At 53.8% G+C, this 19,976-nt stretch overlaps 1 protein-coding gene across 4 annotated transcripts in view; it reads left to right on the top strand.

The window, feature by feature from the left end:
* MID2 (midline 2) overlaps positions 1–14,494 on the top strand; it is a 47,091-nt gene extending 32,597 nt beyond the window's left edge. For all 4 annotated transcript variants that reach the window (XM_015860187.2, XM_015860186.1, XM_015860189.2 and 1 more), the window contains exons 4-10: positions 2,546–2,653; positions 5,093–5,241; positions 5,638–5,765; positions 6,221–6,364; positions 8,956–9,117; positions 13,005–13,212; positions 13,659–14,494. In XM_015860187.2, coding sequence (XP_015715673.1) covers positions 2,546–2,653; positions 5,093–5,241; positions 5,638–5,765; positions 6,221–6,364; positions 8,956–9,117; positions 13,005–13,212; positions 13,659–14,061 — 1,302 coding nt within the window. In that variant the 3' untranslated portion in view covers positions 14,062–14,494. The remainder of the gene's footprint in view (positions 1–2,545; positions 2,654–5,092; positions 5,242–5,637; positions 5,766–6,220; positions 6,365–8,955; positions 9,118–13,004; positions 13,213–13,658) is intronic.
* The last annotated feature ends 5,482 nt before the right edge of the window (positions 14,495–19,976 follow it).

Genomic DNA, 19,976 nt, shown 5'->3' with positions numbered 1-19,976 from the left:
TGGCCAAATGCAGTCATGATCCTGGAACCAATGTTGCTGCAGGTGCAGGCGAGGATGCGTTGTGAAGCCTACAGCTGCTGGCAGGGATCTGGGGGCTCAGGGGTGTGCCTTTTCCTGGGGGATGTTGTTGGCTTTTGCAGCCCACCTCCACAGGAGCAAAGCCAGGCAGCTGCAGCTTGGAAGGGGACAAGGGCAGCGGTGCTGGGAGCATCTGAGCACACAGTGGTGATCTTCTGCACTGGGAGTGCAGTGCAGCTCTCACCTGTGGCACAGGGATGGTGTACCCTGTGGAAGAAGGAAGAGCTTTCAGCCCAATTGGATGGGAGGAGGTGCTGCAGTCATGGCTCTTTTGAGTCTCTCATCCTCTGAACCTCTCACCCTCCTGCAGACAGCCTGTCCTCTCATCTCTGTTGTGGCCTTGCTTTCCTTCCTGCTCCCAAACAGAGGCACTGTGCCTCCCTGCATCCTTCCTGCTGTCAGGACAGTGATTGTGATCTCCCTTGCTTGCTGGGGCCAAAGAGCAGAGGTGGGGCTGATGGCAGCAGCACATGGAAGGGCTTTGTGCAGGGATTACAGGAGAGCGCTGGAGGGAGAGAAACCACCTTTAATCCCACCAAAGAAAGGGGCTCGGCTGACCTTGCTGCTTTGACCACTAGATCTGCAAAGCCCCTCGTGTCTGGATGTGCATCCCTTGTTTGCTTTTGCAGGGGAGCTCTGTGCCAGTCATGCTCCTTGGCTGCAGCTGCTGGGCAGTGAGCTCCTGTGAAACCTTCAGCAGGAAGAAAAGAGCTAATACCTCACTGTTGTCTCCAAGTACATACATCAATTAATAGCAAATTCATTTGCAGCTTTGTTTGCTGAAGTGATACAAGAAAGGGGCTGTTGCAATTAATTACTTCTTAATGGGCCATTGATTTTGCAGTTGCTGAGTTGAGCAGCGGGTTCCTTGAACCAGAGCCTTCCCAAGGAGCGAAGGCACCGATCTGCTGCAGGGATTGCTGCTGTGGGGCCAAGGGCTTTGCCAGTGCTTGAGGGAACACGAGGGGGATTTGTTTGACTCTCAGTCACTGCAGTGGGACCTGGCTGGGAGAGTGCAGCCCTGGGGTTTCCCATGTGCATTCTCAGAGCTGCCTGCATCACCATCCAGGCAGGTGGAGGTGTGGGTGTGCAGGAAGGCACAGGGGGATGCAACGATGGGGGATGCAGGGATGTAGGAAGTGGGGATGCAGGGGTGTGGGGATATAGGAAATGGGGATTTGGAGATGTAGGGATATGGGAACAATGCAGGGATGCGAGGCTACAGAAACATGGGGCTGCAGGGATAAGAGTATGCAGGGAAGCAGAGACTCAGGGCTGCAGGATATGGGGATGTGCACATACAAGGGTGCAGGGATGCTGTGTGCACCATCTGGAGTCATTTCCCCACGGTGTTGCACATGGAGGGGGGATCTGGGGGATGGAAGAAATGTTTGTCTGTGGAGCTTCATTTTGCTCCTCACCATCTGCATCTGAGAGATGGGGCTCTGCCTCTCCTCCATCAGCACGTTGCTCTACAAGTGCCTGCCGTGCTCAGGACCTCTCACCATGGAGGGGTGCAGCCGAGGCACAGGGAAGACACTCTGGAGGGAGCAGGAAGGGTCTGCGTGGGGGTGGGATCTGTATTGTGCTCCTGGGGATGTAGAGCTCTGATTGTACCGCTGCCTTCCTGCTGCTCTGAATAGGTCTTATTCCCACCCCCCAGCCCCCAACTTCCTCGCAGCAGATTTTGAAGATTATCCTGTTTTTCTCAGCTGAGTTATCCTCGCAGACCGTCAGCCGTCTCCCACTTTGCCATTGCATAACCTGCTGGCCAGCTTTAAAAAAGATCTTGTAGCAAATGTGTTTTGCTCAGGGTTGGCTTCGCAGTTCTCTGCTGTTGGAGATCACTCCGAGAGCACAACGTGAACAAATCCTATTTCTGTCCTGCAGTTGGCTGCTTGATTTCAGCAGCAGGGCTCGGGTCCCTGTCTCAGCTCCCGATAAGACTTATGCACCCAGCACTGCTGAGCTTCCAGAAGGGAACATGGACACTGGGGGAAGCTCATGGCTTTGTTCCATTTCCTTGCTGCTTTGCTCGGAATGAAGGCCAGAGCAGTATTACTACAGGAGGGGAAGGAAAGCCAAGGGGCAGAGGACCCTTCCTGGAGCTCCTTGCTGGGTATGGACATGGCCAGGGCAGTTCTACAGCTGCAGGCTCTAAGCTCTGGGAGATCCCTGCAGCGGGTTGTATTCCTTCACCACCAAACCATCAGTACTTGGGTCAGGGAGGGAGAAGTACCAGCAGCCAAGGGAGGTGTCATAGTGCAGGACGCTGTTCTGGGTGCTCACTCCATTCCCCCTTTTAGTGCAATGGAAGTAGGAGCTCCCAGAGGGGTTCACATCCCACTTCCTATCCCAGCTGATGGAGCGTGGCCACCTGTAGTCCCCAGTCTTTTTCAGAGTGCAGTGCCCCGTGGTGGCATCCCCAGCAGCTCCAACCATGCATGTCTTTGCTTTCCCTGCCCAGGTGAACACAGCCATGCACGAGGCCAAGCTGATGGAGGAGTGCGACGAGCTGATGGAGATCATCCGCCAGCGTAAGCAGGTCATTGCTGTCAAGATCAAGGAGACGAAGGTAAGTGCCAAGTGGGTTCCCAGGGCTCCTGCTGCAAGGACCAGGCTTGCAGTTGCTTGCATCAGCCCAGACAGCTTCCTCAGGGCTTTTCTATCACTGCAGTGCTGACATAATAACGTAGAATTAATATTTAAGGGCCATCCAAGCCCTGTGCTGCATTGTAGCCCTAGGCAAGCTTTCCTGCCTTACTGAGCCTGGGTGCTCTTTGGGCTCCCACTCTGTGCACCCATTGCAGCACCCAGAGCTGAGCTGTGCTGCTCGTCCTGCCAGGAGTATCACCACCCCAGCACTGGGGTGTCCACACTCAAGGACTTGGGATCAGCTCACCCCGTGTGCACCTGTGTAAGAGCCAGTGCTGCCTTCGGGCAGTGTGGATCCTCTTCTGCAGGAGTGGAAGCTTGGAAACGTGTGCTTTTATCCCAGCCGCTTCAGGAAACATATTTTATGTAACGGTGCCTTCTGCTGGTCCATCTGTCTGTCTGCCTCTCACTTCCCACCCTCTCCCCCGAAAGCTTTTTGACTACGTTGTCCAGTTACAGGCAGGCTTGGCAGAGCGCTGGCACACAGAGATGGGTTTTCCACCAGGTTGGTTTCTGGGGAGAGCAGAGAGGCTCCCACGTGTGCCCCACACCGGCAGCAGAAGCTCAGCTGTTAGTGAGCTCTAAGCTGGTGCCTGAGCAGCTGCAATTCCAGCTGCCCAAGTGTGATGTGGGGCTGGAGGCAGTGGGGCACTGTGAGAGGATGATAAGCAGCTGGTGAGCTGGGAGCACAGCACAGCCCCTGGGAACCCCTCTGTGGTTCTCCTTGCGTATCCCCAGGGCTCCCAGCATCTCTGCTCTGAGCTGCTCGGGATGGGAGGTGTGAGATATGCAGTGGTTTCTAAGCAGAGCCTGAGCTGCAAACAGTGGAGAATTTAACAAGCACAGAAAAAGAAAGCAGAAAGGAGAGAGCTGGGGTTGGTGGCTGCCTGGGGAGAGCTCAGACTGCGCAACAAGAAGCGTGTTGAATTACCTTTGGGTTCTCCACTTCTGGGCTGCTCTTCCCAATGAGAAGCCCAGCACAGAGCACGGGTGGCTGCTCGCTCTGCAGACAAACCCCTCTCTTTTACAGTGGAAAAAGCATCAGCTGTGCAGGGAGGCAGCACGAAGCGATGGTCACCAAACACCAGCCCCAGTTCTCCCCCTGCACCTTTTGCCATTGGGGACTTACAGACCTGTGGATCCTGGTGTCCCTGGGGAGGCTGTGAGCTCCTGGGGCTGCAGTGCAGGCGGTGATGCCATGTGGGGACACATCCCCATGCACCGGAGCTCCTCTGCCTTCAAACATCACAGACCACAGCTGCAGCCCAAGGCTTGTGGAGCTTGAGAATCCCCAGAGATGAGCACTTGCAGGCTCTGCTGTGTGTGCTGGGAGGTGGTCAGAAGGAGCTGGTGCCTGGGCACACCACCTTCAGAGCCATGCCTGCCTGCTGCTAGCTGAGGCGAGCCCCCTGCCCTTCCTTTCCTCAGCTGGAGCAGTTTAAGCCCATCTGCTGGCTTCCCACCCCTCTGCTGTTTGTCTGCAGTTCACACAGTGGTTCTGGAGCTGGGAACCCACTGCCCTGCAAGGGGCCTGGGTATCAGCATGGAATCAGTGGGATTTGCTGGCTGAGGAGGGATTGACAACGCTGACACCTGGGAGAGCAGCTCCAGCAGGTGCTGTCAGCTCCCAGCATTCCAGCTCAGCTGATTGATGAGTTCCAGGCACTGTGGGCATGGACTGACAGCGTGCTGGGGGGGCACGGGGTGATGCAGCAGCGTGGGGGGGTTATCATTAAAGAGATGAAAAACAGGAGGAGGGATTGATATGAGGATGAGCTGTGTGCAGGTGAGCAGTGCAGGGCACCAGCTGTGCCCCTGGGATGTGGGGTGGGATGGCTGTGGGTGGGCACGTGGAGCACAGGGGGTGGGGATGGACCTCCAGTCTTGTGGCTGTTTCATTGCCTGCTCTAATTCAGTACACCCTGCAGAAACATGACAGCTGCAACCCATGAGCAGTGCTGGGGATGAACATTGCTCCTTCAGCTCGGCTCTTGCTGTGTGGTGGGAGTTTTGAAGGGGTTTTCACCAATCTTTTCCCCTGTAGAAGTGACATTTGGTTGGGTTTCTCTGCTCCCTTGAGCACTGGTGGCACTCCCACGAGTCCTGTCACCAATCCTGTTGTTTTTGCTTCTTCCTTTGTGGCTTGCTTGATGCTATCAGTAAATATCCCCCAGGGAGCCCCACAGGAAGGGGTCAGAGGGTCCTGGAGTGGGTCAGCACTGTGCAGGAATGATTGGGCTGCAGGTGGGTGTGGAGCAGAGGCTGCTGTGCCCTGTGTTGGGGTGCACTCTGGTGCTGCTTTCCCAGCTCCCATGGCCATCCTGCTGAGCTCCACCACCTTACTGTGCTCACCCCACAGGTGATGAAGCTGAGGAAGCTGGCCCAGCAGGTCGCCAACTGCCGGCAGTGCCTGGAGCGCTCCACAGTCCTCATCAATCAGGCAGAGCACATCCTGAAGGAGAATGACCACGCGCGCTTCCTGCAGACAGCCCGGAATGTGGCGGAGAGGTGGGTGGCAGCTTGGTTGCCCAACCGCTGTGAGGTATCCTGCAGTGATCCCATTATGTCCCCCAAGTGCTGCCCTCGGATAGCACTGCTGGTGGTGGCAGGGCAGGAGCTGTGTGGCACCTCTGAAGGATGCTGAGGGATGCAGCCTGACTCCCCAGTGGAGCAACAGCAGTGGGAGCAGCCATGTGGGGAGAGCCAAGATGGGGCATAGGGATGAGACCCCCAGCAATGGACCCCCAGCTCTATGCCCCATCCCTGCCACTCCACTGGGTGTTGTGCTGCATCACCTGCTGTCCCCTGCTGTCACCGTGGGGCTGCTCACCCCCTTCCCATCAGCCAGGAGTCGGGAGCAGAGTGCACCCCGATGCGGATTGATGGGCTCTTCTCTCCTTTCAGGGTCGCCATGGCAACTGCATCCTCCCAGGTTCTAATTCCTGAAATTAATCTCAATGACGCCTTTGAAAACTTCGCCTTGGATTTTTCCAGAGAGAAGAAACTGCTGGAGGGTTTGGATTATCTCACTGGTGAGCACACAGGCACATAACCCCTGCTCTGCCCCCCAGCACTGCCTCCTTCTCCCCACTGAGCGCTGATGGGGGGGATATTAAACCAGGTCAATAGTGGGCCATAGTAGGACAGAGGCCACCGGGTTGTCCCCAAGGCAGTGATGTGTTCCCATCATCCTGTTGGCACCTCAGGAGTTCAGAAAGTGGGGAAAAAATGTTGCTCTCCACCAGTGAGGGAGGAGGTGATGACCTCGGGGTGGGCAGGGGGACAGCCAAGGAGACATGGGAATAAACTGCTTACTGTGCCATGCTGGGGCTGGAGAGCCAGGGGGAGGACTGGGGGCTGTGGAGAAGTGAGGATGTTGTTACTCAGTGACTTGTAAATGAGGCTCTGCTCCCTGCGTGAGCCCCATAAAGAGCAAATAAAGCCCAACAATGAGGAAACATCAGTTTGTTGAATTCATTCCCTGCAGCACCGAACCCTCCGTCTGTGCGTGAGGAGCTCTGCACCGCCTCCCATGACACCATCACAGTCCACTGGACATCAGATGATGAGTTCAGCGTGGTCTCTTATGAGCTGCAGTACACCATCTTCACTGGACAAGCCAACTTCATCAGTAAGTCACTGCTTATTGAGCAGCCCCCAACCCAAAAGTAGACACTGCAGAAGTGGGGATGCAGATCTCATGTTCTATGGGAGGGCAGGGCCTGGTGCATCAGCTGGGGGCTCAGATGGGGAGCAGCAGGAGATGCCTGGGGGCTGGGCTTTGTGGTTTAATTTCCTCCCTTCCTACAGTGATCAGAATGGACTCTCAGCTCTTTAGCACCAGGTGATTGCCATGGCAGAGGGAGGTGGTGGAAAGGGCAGGGCTTAGAGCTGTGATGGCCCAGCAGCCCCCAAGGATGGGAATGGCACATCTGCACTCTCCATCGAGTCTTCCTCATCACTCACTGTCAGAAAATGTTATTTAAAAGCCAAACACAGGAGCTGGTTTGGTTGCACTTGGAGGAAAGGGACATATGTGGGGTAGAAGAGTGGCTCGGTCAGAAAGCCAAGGACTGTTTGGCATGATTTCATGTTATGCAACCTTATTCCTGAGATATGAGGGGGTTTGCATGGATGTGTTAATGGGAGCACAAAAGTACATCTTTCAGTCTGTCCATCTTGGAGCGGTGCCTTCAGGAGAGCAGGATGGCCATGCACTGCTGTTCTGCTCCTGGTTGTACCTTGGGACTCTCAGGGCTGGAGGATGTGTTCCCCAGATGCTTTGCATGGACTTTTTGGGCTTCCATTAGCTTATCTAACCCCACAGGGAGACGAAGGCTGGGGAAGGCTGTGAAGTGCCCCGTGCTGCATGCAGGAAGCTGCTGCAGCCAGGTCCTGCTGGCTGCTCCCAGAGCTGATAAATGTGTATCCCCACAGCCAGGAGTGGAAAATGCTGATTGATTTCCTCTTGGCCGGGGGTTACCCAGTCCTACAGCATCCAGATGTCCCCACCCTGCTGCCCTGTGCTCCTACAAACACCTTTTCTCCAATGTTTTGCTCTTCTCTCAGAGCTTGGTGAGGATTATAGGCATCCCCAGCCTCCATCCCCACCCCAGCTGAGGAAGGACCATGGACTGTTTTGAGCCATTAAGGGGCTGAGAAGCACTTTGCCCCACTCTTGGCATGGAGCAGGGCTGGATCAGAGCCCACTAAGGGATCAACCCCTTGGGATGGACAGTGTGAGCCCCGAGCCCTGTGCTCAGTTCCTGAGGGTGGGATGGGCTTTGGAAGAGGTGGGAATGACACGCTGTGGCAAGGAAAGCCCAAAGGGGCAGGTGTCTGCAGTAGCTTCCTTGGCCTCCTTTACTCGCTCTACGAAGAAGGAGGAAAGAAAACATCAGTTAACACCTCGGAGCAGAAAATGAATAATATATTGTCACTTGCAATAACATGTTCAGGACCGGGAGACGGAAAAGTCTGAGTTCTGCAGGAACCCATGCGTGAAGAGGTGATGAAAATAGCACACAGGGCTCACCAAGCAGAGCACCAGTGTGCTCCCAGCAAGGCACGTACCTGCTCATGGCACACAGCTGCTCGTGCACAGCTTCCCCTGCCCGCTGCCTTTACATCTGAGTGCTTGGCAGGACGCAAGTGTTTTGTATAGATGACAAACGCTGAGATAAAAAGGATGTGTTCCAGCTTTGGCAAGGAGAGGAGCCCTCAGCCCTCAAGGCCAAGCCTTTCTTGGTGGCTTTGAAAAGGACACCCGCTTTGGAGGCTGAATTGCTCCATGATTGCCATCTCTCAGCTGCTCTGCCCTTTGCGGGGCCGGATCCCAAGGTGGCTCTTGGCTGCAGGGAGATAACAGCCACGGCAGCTCTGCCCGCGGGATACCGTCGCTATCATTGCTGTTGGATTTTCTACTTCAGATAACGTTGCTCTGCTCCCCTCGGCAGCTTCCATGTGTACTTCAGACCAAATCCTTGCTGACAATGACTGCAAGCTCTGGCTGAGCGAGCCACGGGGGAGGAATAATCCCAGTGCTGTCCCCACGTGAGCCTTGGAGGAGGAGGTGTGGAGTGTTTTCCCGGCTCCCGACGCACTGCTGTGCGCACACACATGGATGACAGGTTGCTGGAATCCCTCCTCCAGCAGCACGCCTTCCCAGCCCACTCCTCACGCGCCGTCTCACGCCTCGCCCCCAGACCTGCTGGATGCAGGGAGCATCCCCAGCTCCTACTGTTGAGCATCACTGATCCTCCTTATGCTGAAGGCAGCACTCCCGTGTTGCAGTATCAGCCCCAGAGCTGCTGATAGCCTGGATCATCTGTGGCTGCAGTGGATTCCATGGGGCATTGACACCCACAGCCCCTTGGTGCTAGCTCAGCTGTTGCCCCCAGAACTCGCAGCTCCCTTTGCCTTCAGAAGGTCATTCTCGCCCTGGGACCTGCTGCACACTACACTGCTTTTCTCCTTTCCTGTAGCACCGTGTCATGGAATCGCAGAATGGCTGAGGTTGGAAGGGACCTTAAACATCTGCTGTGGGTTGCAAGGTGGCACTCCATTATTAATACAGCACTATTTCAAGTGTTTTCAGTATATCTGCCAAACAAGCCCCTGCAGCATTAGGGCTTGGGGCCTCCGCAATCTCCTAATTCATTTCTATTCCCAGAAAGAGCCCTTTCCCTTACCCAGGAATAATCCCCTTCTCCTATATGGCAGGTCTCTACAACTCCATGGACAGCTGGATGATCGTCCCCAACATCAAGCAGAACCACTACACCGTGCACGGGCTGCAGAGCGGCACCCGCTACATCTTCCTGGTCAAGGCCATCAACCAGGCTGGCAGCCGGAACAGTGAGCCTGCCCGGCTCAAAACCAACAGTATGTATGGGAGGGAATGGAGCAGTGGTCCCCAGCATCACCTCCCTGCCCCCGTGGGACTCATCTCAGTGCTGTGGGTTGTGGTCTGCTGTCACCCAATGTGTGCTAGTCAGCTCTGCTGGGGTTTAGGGGCTCATAGGGTGCAGCTTTCATAGGATCACAAAACAGTTGGGTTGGAAGGGATCTTAGTGCCCACTCAGTCCCACTCCTGTACCGTGAGCTGGGTATCCCACCAGCTCACAGCTCACCCACAGCCTGGGGCAACTCTGAGTATGGGGCAGCCCCATCTCTGGGCAGCAGTGCGCAGCCTCACCACCATCTCAGCAAAGAATTTCTGCCTCCCATCCAACCTAAATCTCCCCTCTTTTAGCTTAAAGCCATTCCCTCCAGCCCAGCAAGTGCAGCTCTCCTTCAGGCTTCTCTCCGTGACGCTGCAATCACTCAAGGCTTTGAAAGCTCTGAGTAGGCTTTTGAAATGATTTATTGCCTCCACCTCCTCATTTTCTTTGCGAAACCAGTGCAACCTTAAACAAAATGAGCTGAAGTGGAGTCAGGGCACTGATGGGGATGGGGGGAGCTGCTGAGATGCAGGCTCCAATCCCGCTCTGTGCTGTTTATTAACAATGCATCCCTCCCACGGCTGCTGTTTTTAAGAGCTTTCTCAGTGCCTTGAAAGATGCTTGCTGTGGAAATAAGGAATTGGGGACTTGACAAGCGGTGGTGTGACACAGCAGCACGGAGGGGAGCAAAGGCTCTTGCTTCAACAGCTCCCCGGGGACAGAGCTCGCTCTGGGGTTTTTTTAGCCAAGTGTCATTCGCTAGAGATAGAGGCACAGTGTTGAGGGCTCTGCTTGCCAGCTGAACTCCATTTAGGAGAATAAATCAGTGCCCAGTCGGCCTTTGAAGTCCCCTTGTTGCTCAGATGTGTCTGCAGCAACTTGCTGCACTTGTTAAAATCCGGAGCGGGCATTGCCTGAAGCACTACACAAATTATTCTGTGTTTCTGTGGCTTTGAGGAGCTCCTTCCTTGGGCAGCAGTCCCAGTGCCTGCAGCTCTGCTGCTCTTCAGGCTACCAATGGCCGGTGGCTGATGGCCAGTCCTGCTGCTTGTCTTCTGACTTCCCCTGTTGCTGCCTGCTTTTATGTGCTGTAAAGCTTTTGGGTTTCTGGAGCAGAGAGCTGTCATTCTTCATGGGCTGTGTGCATGAAGAGGGCTCACTGATCATCCTAGGCCAGATTTCTGGGTGATGGTGGAAGCTTGACTTCAGTGTTATTTGGGTGCCTTGCAGCCTGTCCCACCTCTCCCTGCAGCTGGATGGAGAGGGGCAAACCTCTAAGATCACCAAGAGCAACCAACCCATTGCCACCATGGGTTGCCACTAAGCCACACTCCTGCCTGATGTCCTTGGGCAGGGGGCACTGAGGAAGGGTGTTCTCTTCCTGCCTGCTAAACCTTAGGTCATAGGATGCTGCATGGTGTTGAGCATCCAGCACCAATCAAGCTCTGGGATTTCTGTGTGTGAAAACAGTGGGATGCTGTAATCCCTGTGAACTGTAGATGATTGTGCCCTGCAGCAGTGGGTGCTGGAGAAAGCCCCATCTAGGGATGAAGAATGGTCCATAGCCCAGAGTTTCCAACAGACAGCCATGAACAGGCTGGTGTGGGATGCTGCCCTTGTCATCACGGAGCTGCGTGCTTCTCTCCTTTCCCAGTGGACAATTAGAAGACAGCATGCACTCTCCAGCTTCCATAAGCTCCACAGAGGTGTCAGCAGTTTGACGGGCAGGGCCAATTAGCATGTTTCACAGCCCTCTCTCAGCTCCCAGAGCGATGTTTGGAGAGATGGCTTTGCCACAGAAGGTCAGTGTCAGGGCACATTGATTTCTGCAGCATCAGCGCTGCCACTAAATCTGTGTTTTCAAGCTGCCCAAGCAGAAGAGCTGAGGGAAAGAGCTTTGGTCTGGTGACAGGAAGAAACCTTTTGCTGAGGTTGTTCTTGGGTAGGTCTTAATTATTAGCAAGTGTTCAGCTTGCTAATATCATCAGCTGCAGCATTTGCCCGGCTGGAGCTCACCTAACCCAGGTGAGCTCAGGGCAGTCAGCAGGGGCTTCTGAGTCTCATCAGCCTTTGTTCCTTCCATGAAGCTTTGGCAAAAGAAAGGAAAGTTGGTGATGCTGCTGGTCCCTTCCTTGCACCATGCTGGTTAGGTGAACAGAGAACTGAGCAGTTCACCCAGGATGGGGATGGGCAGTGTCCATGCTGGGCAGGGGGCTCTGCCTGCCCCAGCATTGAGGCTTCATTAACCCTTAACATGTCCTAGTGGCACCACCTCCCTCCTCTCTTTGGTCCCACAAGCCCAAAGCCAGGATTTCCTCTTTGCTGCTTGACCTCAGACAGGGGTCAGCTCTGGCCAGAGGACATGTGTGCCTCTGTCCTGATGGAGCCGGGTATTTTTATCCCTCTTTGTGTTACTGCTGGGAAAAGGCAGATCTCAAAATATTGCAGAAGCCGGAGGAGAGGATCACTCTCAGTCTGCAGCTTTACTTTCAGCCCTCCCCACTCATTTTTCACAGAATAAATGAATTTTCTCAAGGAAAATAAACGTGAGCTGCCGGAGCAAGAAGGGAATTATGTGGCTGAGCTCAGTTACAGGGCTGCACTGGAAAGCTCTGCACAGTGCCTTGGCTGTGTTTGCAGTGCTCCCTAAGACGTGGTTTTCCAACAGCCCTGCTGGAAGCGTTGGCCAGGTGCTGTGCCTCTCCAGGCCTCAGTTTGCACAGCTGAAAAAGCAGGAGGGGTGGCTGGATGTTGTGCTGTGGGAGCTGCCAGCAGTGTCTTCAGCAGTGGGTTTCAGCTATTAAGGTGTCCTACAGCAGCTGCCCCATTTGCTTTGCTCTGTGCTACACTAGATCAACCCCTCTCAAAATCATAGCCAGGCTCTGTAGGATGTTTGTACACCGATGTGACAGGATCAGGTCCCCACTGCCATGAATTGCATCTGAAAAGCCGAGAGGATGGGATCTGAAAAGCACCAAAAGAGTCACGTCACCTGTGCAAATGAACGTCACACAGCCATGTTGGTTTGGCTGTCAGAGGGCTGCTAACCTGACACGAGAATTGCAGCTGTGTTTTTCAGCCTGAAAGATCTGCAGAATCCATCACACTTGTCTGTGTTGGAGAAGGAAGGCTGTGTGCTCCCAGCTGGCTCCATGCTCACTTCCAGCCTCAGCCAAACACAGGCTGGACTCAGTGCCTTTGGTTTGCTTCCAAGCCCAAGCTGTCTTCTCCAGGCGTCCCAGCCCTTGTTTGGCAGCAGAGAAACACTGGAAAACCTCAGGCATGTTTCCTGTAAAGTGTAATAGCAGCCTACGCTGCAGGGAGCGAGCTGTGTCGGCTGTTGATGGGGACTTGGGGACATGCTCGATGCTGCACTTCTTCTGTGATTCAATATTGTTATGGCAGCACTTAAGGGTCTGTTCTCCCTTCTCTCTGCTTGTATAACTCTCATTACTGCTAATAGAGTATGGATCCGTTAAGGGATTCAGGCAGGCTGCATGCCTTGCCCAGAGTGCTGCGCGGTCCTTAATGGTGTCGTCAGTGCCTTTTCCATTAGCTGGAAACATCCCCTCTCTCCGCCACAGCATTTTACAACATTAACAGCGAGCAAAAGGGAGCATTTCTGACAAGGGAATGAGGCATATGAACGGGGCAATGTGCAATAACAAGGCTTCCAGTGTTCCCCAGCACCAGGATCATACATGCTGGGGATGCTGTTCCTATTCCAGGAGCACCTTTGGTTCATGGGGCAGATGTTTGCTGCCACATTCTGCCTGCACAGTAATGGCAACACCCGCAAATGTTAACCTACATGTCCTCTTCTAACAGGTCAGCCTTTTAAGCTGGACCCCAAGATGGCCCACAAGAAGTTGAAGATCTCCAACGATGGGCTGCAGATGGAGAAGGACGAGAGCTCCCTGAAGAAGAGCCACACACCTGAGAGGTTCAGCGGCACCGGGTGCTACGGTGCGGCAGGAAACGTCTTCATCGACAGCGGCTGCCACTACTGGGAGGTGGTGGTGGGCTCCTCCACTTGGTAGGCACCCCCTGACCTTCCCTGCATCTCCTGGCAGCCCTCAGTATCCCCTGAGTTTTCATGGGCTGGTTTAGGTCCAGGGTTACTCGGGGTTGGGAAGGTGGATGCTGTTGTCATGGCTGAGATTTGACATTGGGCTGGCTGTGGTGTAGAACTCTTTGAGTGTCTCCTCTCTGAAAGAAGGCTGAGAGATGGCTCCAACCAGACTGCAAGGTGAAGCATTATATCCCTATTTCTCTCCCCTGCTGACCTCACCAATTCCCACCAGGCTCAGCTCTTGCCTTGATGGCACCATCTTTGGGTTCAGGCTCTTGGAATGTATTCCAGTGCAAGCAGACAGAGATGCATCCAGCCTGCACAGGCTGGTGAAACACAACCCAGCACTCATCAGGTTTAGGGTTAATCCCACAGTGAGGTCTCTGAGCAAAGCTTCCCCTCTCTCCCAGGTATGCCATCGGTGTGGCTTACAAGTCGGCTCCCAAGCATGAGTGGATCGGGAAGAACTCTGCCTCCTGGGTCTTTTCCCGCTGCAACAACAACTTCGTGGTGAGGCACAACAACAAGGAGATGCTGGTGGAGGTTCACCCGCAGATGAAGCGCCTCGGCGTCCTCCTGGATTACGACAACAACGCGCTCTCCTTCTACGACCCGGCCAACTCCCTGCACCTTCACACCTTCGAGGTCTCCTTCATCCTCCCAGTGTGCCCCACATTCACTATCTGGAACAAATCCTTGATGATCCTCTCGGGTCTGCCTGCCCCAGACTTCATAGATTACCCAGAGCAGCAGGAGTGTAACTGCAGGCCCCAGGAGTCCCCGTACGTATCAGGGATGAAAGCCTGTCACTAGGAGCGACCCTGCACCACAGTGGTACCAGTGATGTGGGCTGGGGCTGGTGGTGGGCATCAGGAGCCCTCCAAGCCACAGAGCAGCCACAACACTCCAACAGGAGGGCACCCACCTGCAGCTCGTTTTATTTTTAAGGGGAAAACGAAAGAACCTCTGAAAATAAACTCCTGTTGGCCAGCTCCATGTGCGCTCACCAGGCTCCTGCAGCATCTTCGTGGCTCTCCCTGGGCAGATCATCACGTGGATGGTTTTGTTTCCCTGTGTCCAGGATGGGCTTTTGGGTGATGTTCTCAGGTGCTGCGGTGGTCAGGGGGGATGTCTGATGCATCCCTGTGGATTGGGGCTGCAGGGATTGGCTTCCTGGAGATTGTGAGAGGCAGGTGGGATCTGGGCATTGTTTTATGGGTAGAGCCATAAAACTCTTTGGCCAACATTTGGCAGCTTGCCTGGGTCTGTGGTCCCCATCCCTCTGGCCCACTGTTTGTCTTATGGGTGGCCCCATTTCACCAGGGAGACCCTAAAATGAGTGTTTCCTAGGAGCTGGGTGAGGTGCTTCGTGCCCCTGGCATAGGTGTTCCTCTGCCCACTGTCCCTGCAGATGGAAGGCAGCTCCTGTGCTGAGCAGAGGTGCTCAAAGGCCATCTCTGTGCTTTCTGACCCTAAAGCTCAATTCAGACCCCTAAAGCTCAATTCAGCACCCAGAATCTTGGGTGCTCACTTTGTTCCCAGCCACGTTGAAGCTATCCTGTTTGCCCCATGGCAAAGGAGCCCTGGTGCCCCAGTGAGCTGCTCCCAGCACCCCAAGCACCAAGCTGGAACCAGCAAGGCCATGGGCCAGTGTGGCAGCATGGGATGTGCTGATGCACAAACTTTGGTCCACGGTGTTGAAAATTCCTTTTTTCCCTCTGGTCTTACCTTGGTAGTATCACATATTGACCAAAGCTGAGACCGCCCAGCTCTGCCCATCCTTTCCTTGCCTTTTTTTGTTGTTGTGATGGAGAGAGACCCTTGGACATTGCTGATAGGAAACTACCTCAAAGCCCAGCCCCAGAGGGGTGGGTGGCTGGCTCAGACAGCACGACAGCCCCTGGGGGCTCATCCCACAGCAGGGTGGGGGCACAGGGGCTGAGCAAGGGGTCCCCACCAGTGAGCCACCCTGGGGAACACTTGTCATTAAAGGATGCAGGGACTGGATGGACACATTTGAGAGCACGGGGTGGGGAAGCAGCAGGGTCACGCCTGCCAGCCCCACAGCTAAGCACACAAGCCACAATTCACTTTGCAAGGCGGAGCTGCCATTTTTTGTTGGATGTTTTGTTCCCAAAGCCCTGTGGGTCTTTTCCCTGTGTGCTGCTCGCGCTGCACCAACCTCCAGCAAATAGCCAAGCACTGGAGATGGATTTCAGCTTCTGCAATCCGGTGCCAAGCTTTCTGCTGGCACTGGCACCGCTTATTGCCAGAGGACTCAGCGCATCCAGTAAAGCACACGAGCCATTACCGTGACATTTGCACCTGATGAAATTGCACTAATCGCTGCGGGATCCCCGCGCGTCTCCTTCCCGTGGCGTCTGGGTCAACCACGTTGTCTTCTCCTGATTGAGGAAAAGCAAAACCCAGCACTTGCCAGGGAATGGGAGCTGTAGCCCCTTCCTGCTCCTCACCCCGCTGCAGCCTGTGCCCCCAGCCCATGTCCCACTGACAAAACCCGACTGGTGTGTGATGGCACATGGGCAGTTGTAGCCTATCTGGGCTCTGCACCCACAGTTATGAATGAGCACGTTTCCCACGGGTAGCGGGGTTGGGGTCCCATGGGACTGAGGGTGCTGCCAGCCCTGTTCCTCCCAGCGACCCCACTGTACAGACTGGGGACGTGGGAAAACCCTGGCTGCCATGTTCTCTTCCACATGTAACATACTTGTTTCAGTTCTGGTTTGGGGGAGGGTTGCTTTTCCTTTTTATGTTTTCTTCCTTTTTTTCTTTCGGGCGGGGGGGGAGGGCAACTTCTTTGTTAATGTGTATATATATATATAAATATAATATATATACGTTACTGAATGTGTCTGTGTGGCAGAGATTGTGCAGCGTGTGGCATCTCTGTTCCAGTAAGTGCTCCTCTTGGCCATCCCCAACCCTCTGACAACACAGTCTGCAGACCTGGGGGTTCCTGGGCCACGGGCACAGCAAGGAACCAGGCCCAAAACCAGAAGGGGCTTTGCTTATAGAATCATTGAGGTTGGAAAAGACCTCTAAGATCATCTAGTTCAACCATCAGCCTGTCTGTGTTATGAGCATTATGACCCAGGATGGGAACAAGGAGCTTGGCACAGCCCCATGAGCATCACACGCTCCATGGGGCTGCTCAGCTGGGGATGCTGGGGGTGTCTGTTCTCCCTGGGGACAATGCCACGTGTCCCATGCATCCCACAGACCACATTTCTCATCCTGGAGTGCTGCCCAGGTTTGAGAGCTCCCGGGGGCGGCAGGATGTGTGGGATGCTGGAGCCCCATCCCCAAAAGACTGTCCATAGGGATATTTTGAAGCTGGGGAATGGTGCAGTGACATTTCCCACTGGTCCCAGCCCAGGGGATGTGAAGGCACTCGAGCTGACAGCCGACAGAGAAAGCCTTTGTGGAGCAGAAGTGCCTAAAATATTCATGAAGGGGAAAACATATGGTGCAAACCAACGCTGTAAAATTAAATATTTCTTACTTTATTCCTTTGCTCCAGGCTTTTTCACATTAAACATTCAGTGCTGGCACATGGAAACTGACCTCAAGATTGAGGAGCTGCTTTCATTGTGGGGCCAATTTGCAGTGTGTGCAGCACCTCAGACCAGTTTAAATACAGGAGTGACCATGAAGGGGTAGGTTTAACTGGGCAGAATGTACAGCACTGTGGGGCTTCAATAATGATAAAGCTGTGCCTTTACAGTGCTGCTGGTGGGGTTTCCAAACAGCCTCCATAGGAAATGAACCTAATGCTTCTTTCCTGAGCATCCCCTGGAGCGGTGCTCCTCACATCAGCAGGGCTGGAGAGAAGCCTTAGCCCTTGAAAAAATATAACCCTTCCTTCATTTTTAATGGCTCCTCAGACTTTCAAGTTCAAGCGAGTGCTTTGCAGCCATCTGGGAGGTTCCAGCGGGTGAAATCTTCAGTGCATCTTCAGTCCTCCTTCTGGATGGGTAATTCTAAAGGAAGGGCGATGCTGTGCTGGGAGTTGGGGTGCTGTGGGTCTGGGGACACAGCTCAGCCTTCGGGTGACCAGGGGACTTCCATGGGGCACCTGAAGCAAGAGGAGGAGGAGGAGGAAAACTGAATATGGGCCACTGCAGCTTGGCAATACCCCAGCTGGAAGATTGATCCCACTGAAACGCTGGGTTCAGAGCCCACAGTTACACACCAAGGATGGGATATGTGCTGCAACCATCAAATGCTTCCAGCGATCTCCATAGAAAGAAAGGCGTTTTCTAATGGCAAAGACAACACATGAATAAGGAACACAAGGGGGTTTTCCATTTACCCCCACACTTCCCAAATTTCCCTCCAGACTGTACCCAGTCGGATATAATGTGGGTTTTCTCTTTTTCTCTCTTTTTCTCTCTTTCTCCATTATTTTTTTGCTTGTTTCTAAGACAAATCTTCACGTGGGTGCAATAACACCTAAGGTAAATCCCAGTCCCACTGCAGGTAATGCTGCATTCACCATTGCCATCACGGCATGGCTCCATGGTCCCATACCCACAGAGGGCATCTCTTCCCCAGGAGTAAAGCTGTTCCCTTTAGCAGTGGTGATTCCTCCCTGCGTTAATAATAGAAGCGTGGCATAGGATGGCCAAGACACGCTGCCCCATCACCATAGGGAGCAGATCCTGCTGGTGAGGCCATCCCCAGCAATGAGCAGGGCATGGCTCTGTGCTCCCCTCCTCATCTCCATCAGGGCAGAGGATGCTCTGCCCACCAAGCAGTTGTAATTGCTGCCTTTATTCCCACCCTGCAGCTGCTGCTACATAGGGCAGGAAAGAGATTTTTCTCCCTCCTTGCTCTCTTTGAAGCCTTTCTCTATTAACCTCTGGTTTCTAGGAAACAATATCTCTTGTGGATGGGCACCTGCGAAAGTCAATTTAAAACCATTACTGACGTGGCAGGTTGCTTCATAGAAAGAAAAAGATTTTGCTGAGCAGATGAAATCGGCTTCGCCGCTGCTTTCCAGGAACCTGCTTTGAAGCACACAAGGCTTCCATGTCACAAGCACAACAAATCGAGCTGGAAATTGCTTCCTCAGCTGGCCAGGAGTTCGTGAAATAGGAGATGCAAAAAAGCTTCATCGGCAGCATCCCCCCACAGGGAAGCTGCAAAGCACAGAGACAGCACAAATTATGATTTCTATATGGTATGTGACATCAAAAGGCTGCCTCATCTGCGGAGGTTCGCTAATGACAGCCATTGCACGGGGATGGGATAATCCTGCTTGGGAATATAAAGCTGCAGTCCTTCAAAGCACGAATGAAATTCCTTTAGCCGATGAATTAACTCCTGGTTGGGGGGAAGGAAATAGTTCACTGAGAAACGTGGTTTTGCAAGGGGTTGGAATGGAAAATTACGCCTTGGAGCAGCTGATTGACTGCAGGGGGTTAATGATTGGTGGGATCTGAACCGGCCCCAAATTAGTCCTCTTTACTCAAACTGTAATTGGGGTTTTAAATGCTCATTTGAAGTAGCAGCCCTAAAATAGTCATCTCTTGACCCATGAGCCATGTGAAAGCGCCACTTTCTTGCATGGCACAGGAATCATCCCTTGGCCTGGCCATGCAACGATGGACTGAGCAGAGTGAAGGTGTGAGAGCAGGCAGCCCCTCATAGAGGCATTTCAGGGTGACAGAGGGCTGTAATGGGGCTGACAAAGGTCACCACCTGGAGCCTGTGGTGCCTGGGAAGTGAGTGCAGGGAAATCGTGGGGCACACAGAACCTGTGTCCTCTGCTGGGGACAATCCCAACCAACAGGATTGCTGTGCAATATCACGATGGATAGCCCTACACAGATGTCCATGTTCCTCTTGTGTCCTCAGGGCAGCTCCAATAACATGCTGAATGCACCCCAAAATCCACCAGCAGTGCAGGACATGCAGAGACACTTCCAATCCCAACCAGTGCCACCAGTGCCAGTCTCCTGGGCACGCAACAAGGCTGGGAAACCACAAGCAAGCCCAGTTCTCCATGGCAACAAGGAAGAACTGGGTCAGATGAAGGCTGGGAGGAGGCAAGCGCTCCCTGGAGCTTTAGAAGCAGCCAGAAAGTCACAGCCCAGGGATGGGGATGGGGATGGGAGCAGAGACATGGCCCATGGCCATCCATGTGCAGCCTGGAGACTGTACTCTTTGCTCTGCAGCATCGATGCAGCTTTAGCAGGTGAATTAAGCACCAGCTGTATAGTTTGAGAGCAAAGCAAAAATTACCTGCAGGACCCACTGTGAATTCACCAGCATTATGTGTAGGCACCACCACTTTTTGGTGGGTCCTGTGTTTCAGGGGACAGTTGGGTTCTAGTGTGTATGGGAATGGCTAAGGCAGAGCCTGAACCAATGACTGAACACCTGGGGAAGGGACACAGCCAGCCCTAGGAGCACAGGTGGAAGCAATTCACCTTTGTGAACCAGTTTCCACCCCTCCCTGAGCCTCATTAAAGGGCTGGCTGTCACAGGGGAAGGCTCTCTACAAGGTGATCCCTCCTTATGAAGTGTTTAATGAGCCATGGTCCTTGGGGCAGGTAAGCTAATCTTTCTTTAACTGCATTGTGGCCATCACCCCTTTTCGGGTAATGTAGAACTGGCTGTTTGCCACTGCCTTTCCATAATGTCTTTAAGTACCTGTTATGTGGCAGTCACTTGTTGGATCTTTGCCCTTCAGTAGTCACTAG

The sequence above is a fragment of the Coturnix japonica genome, chromosome 4, assembly GCF_001577835.2.
Source record: "Coturnix japonica isolate 7356 chromosome 4, Coturnix japonica 2.1, whole genome shotgun sequence".
Taxonomy (NCBI): Eukaryota; Metazoa; Chordata; class Aves; order Galliformes; family Phasianidae; genus Coturnix; species Coturnix japonica.
Note: the sequence above shows the minus strand (reverse complement) of the source record. Positions and strands in the feature narration are given on the sequence as shown.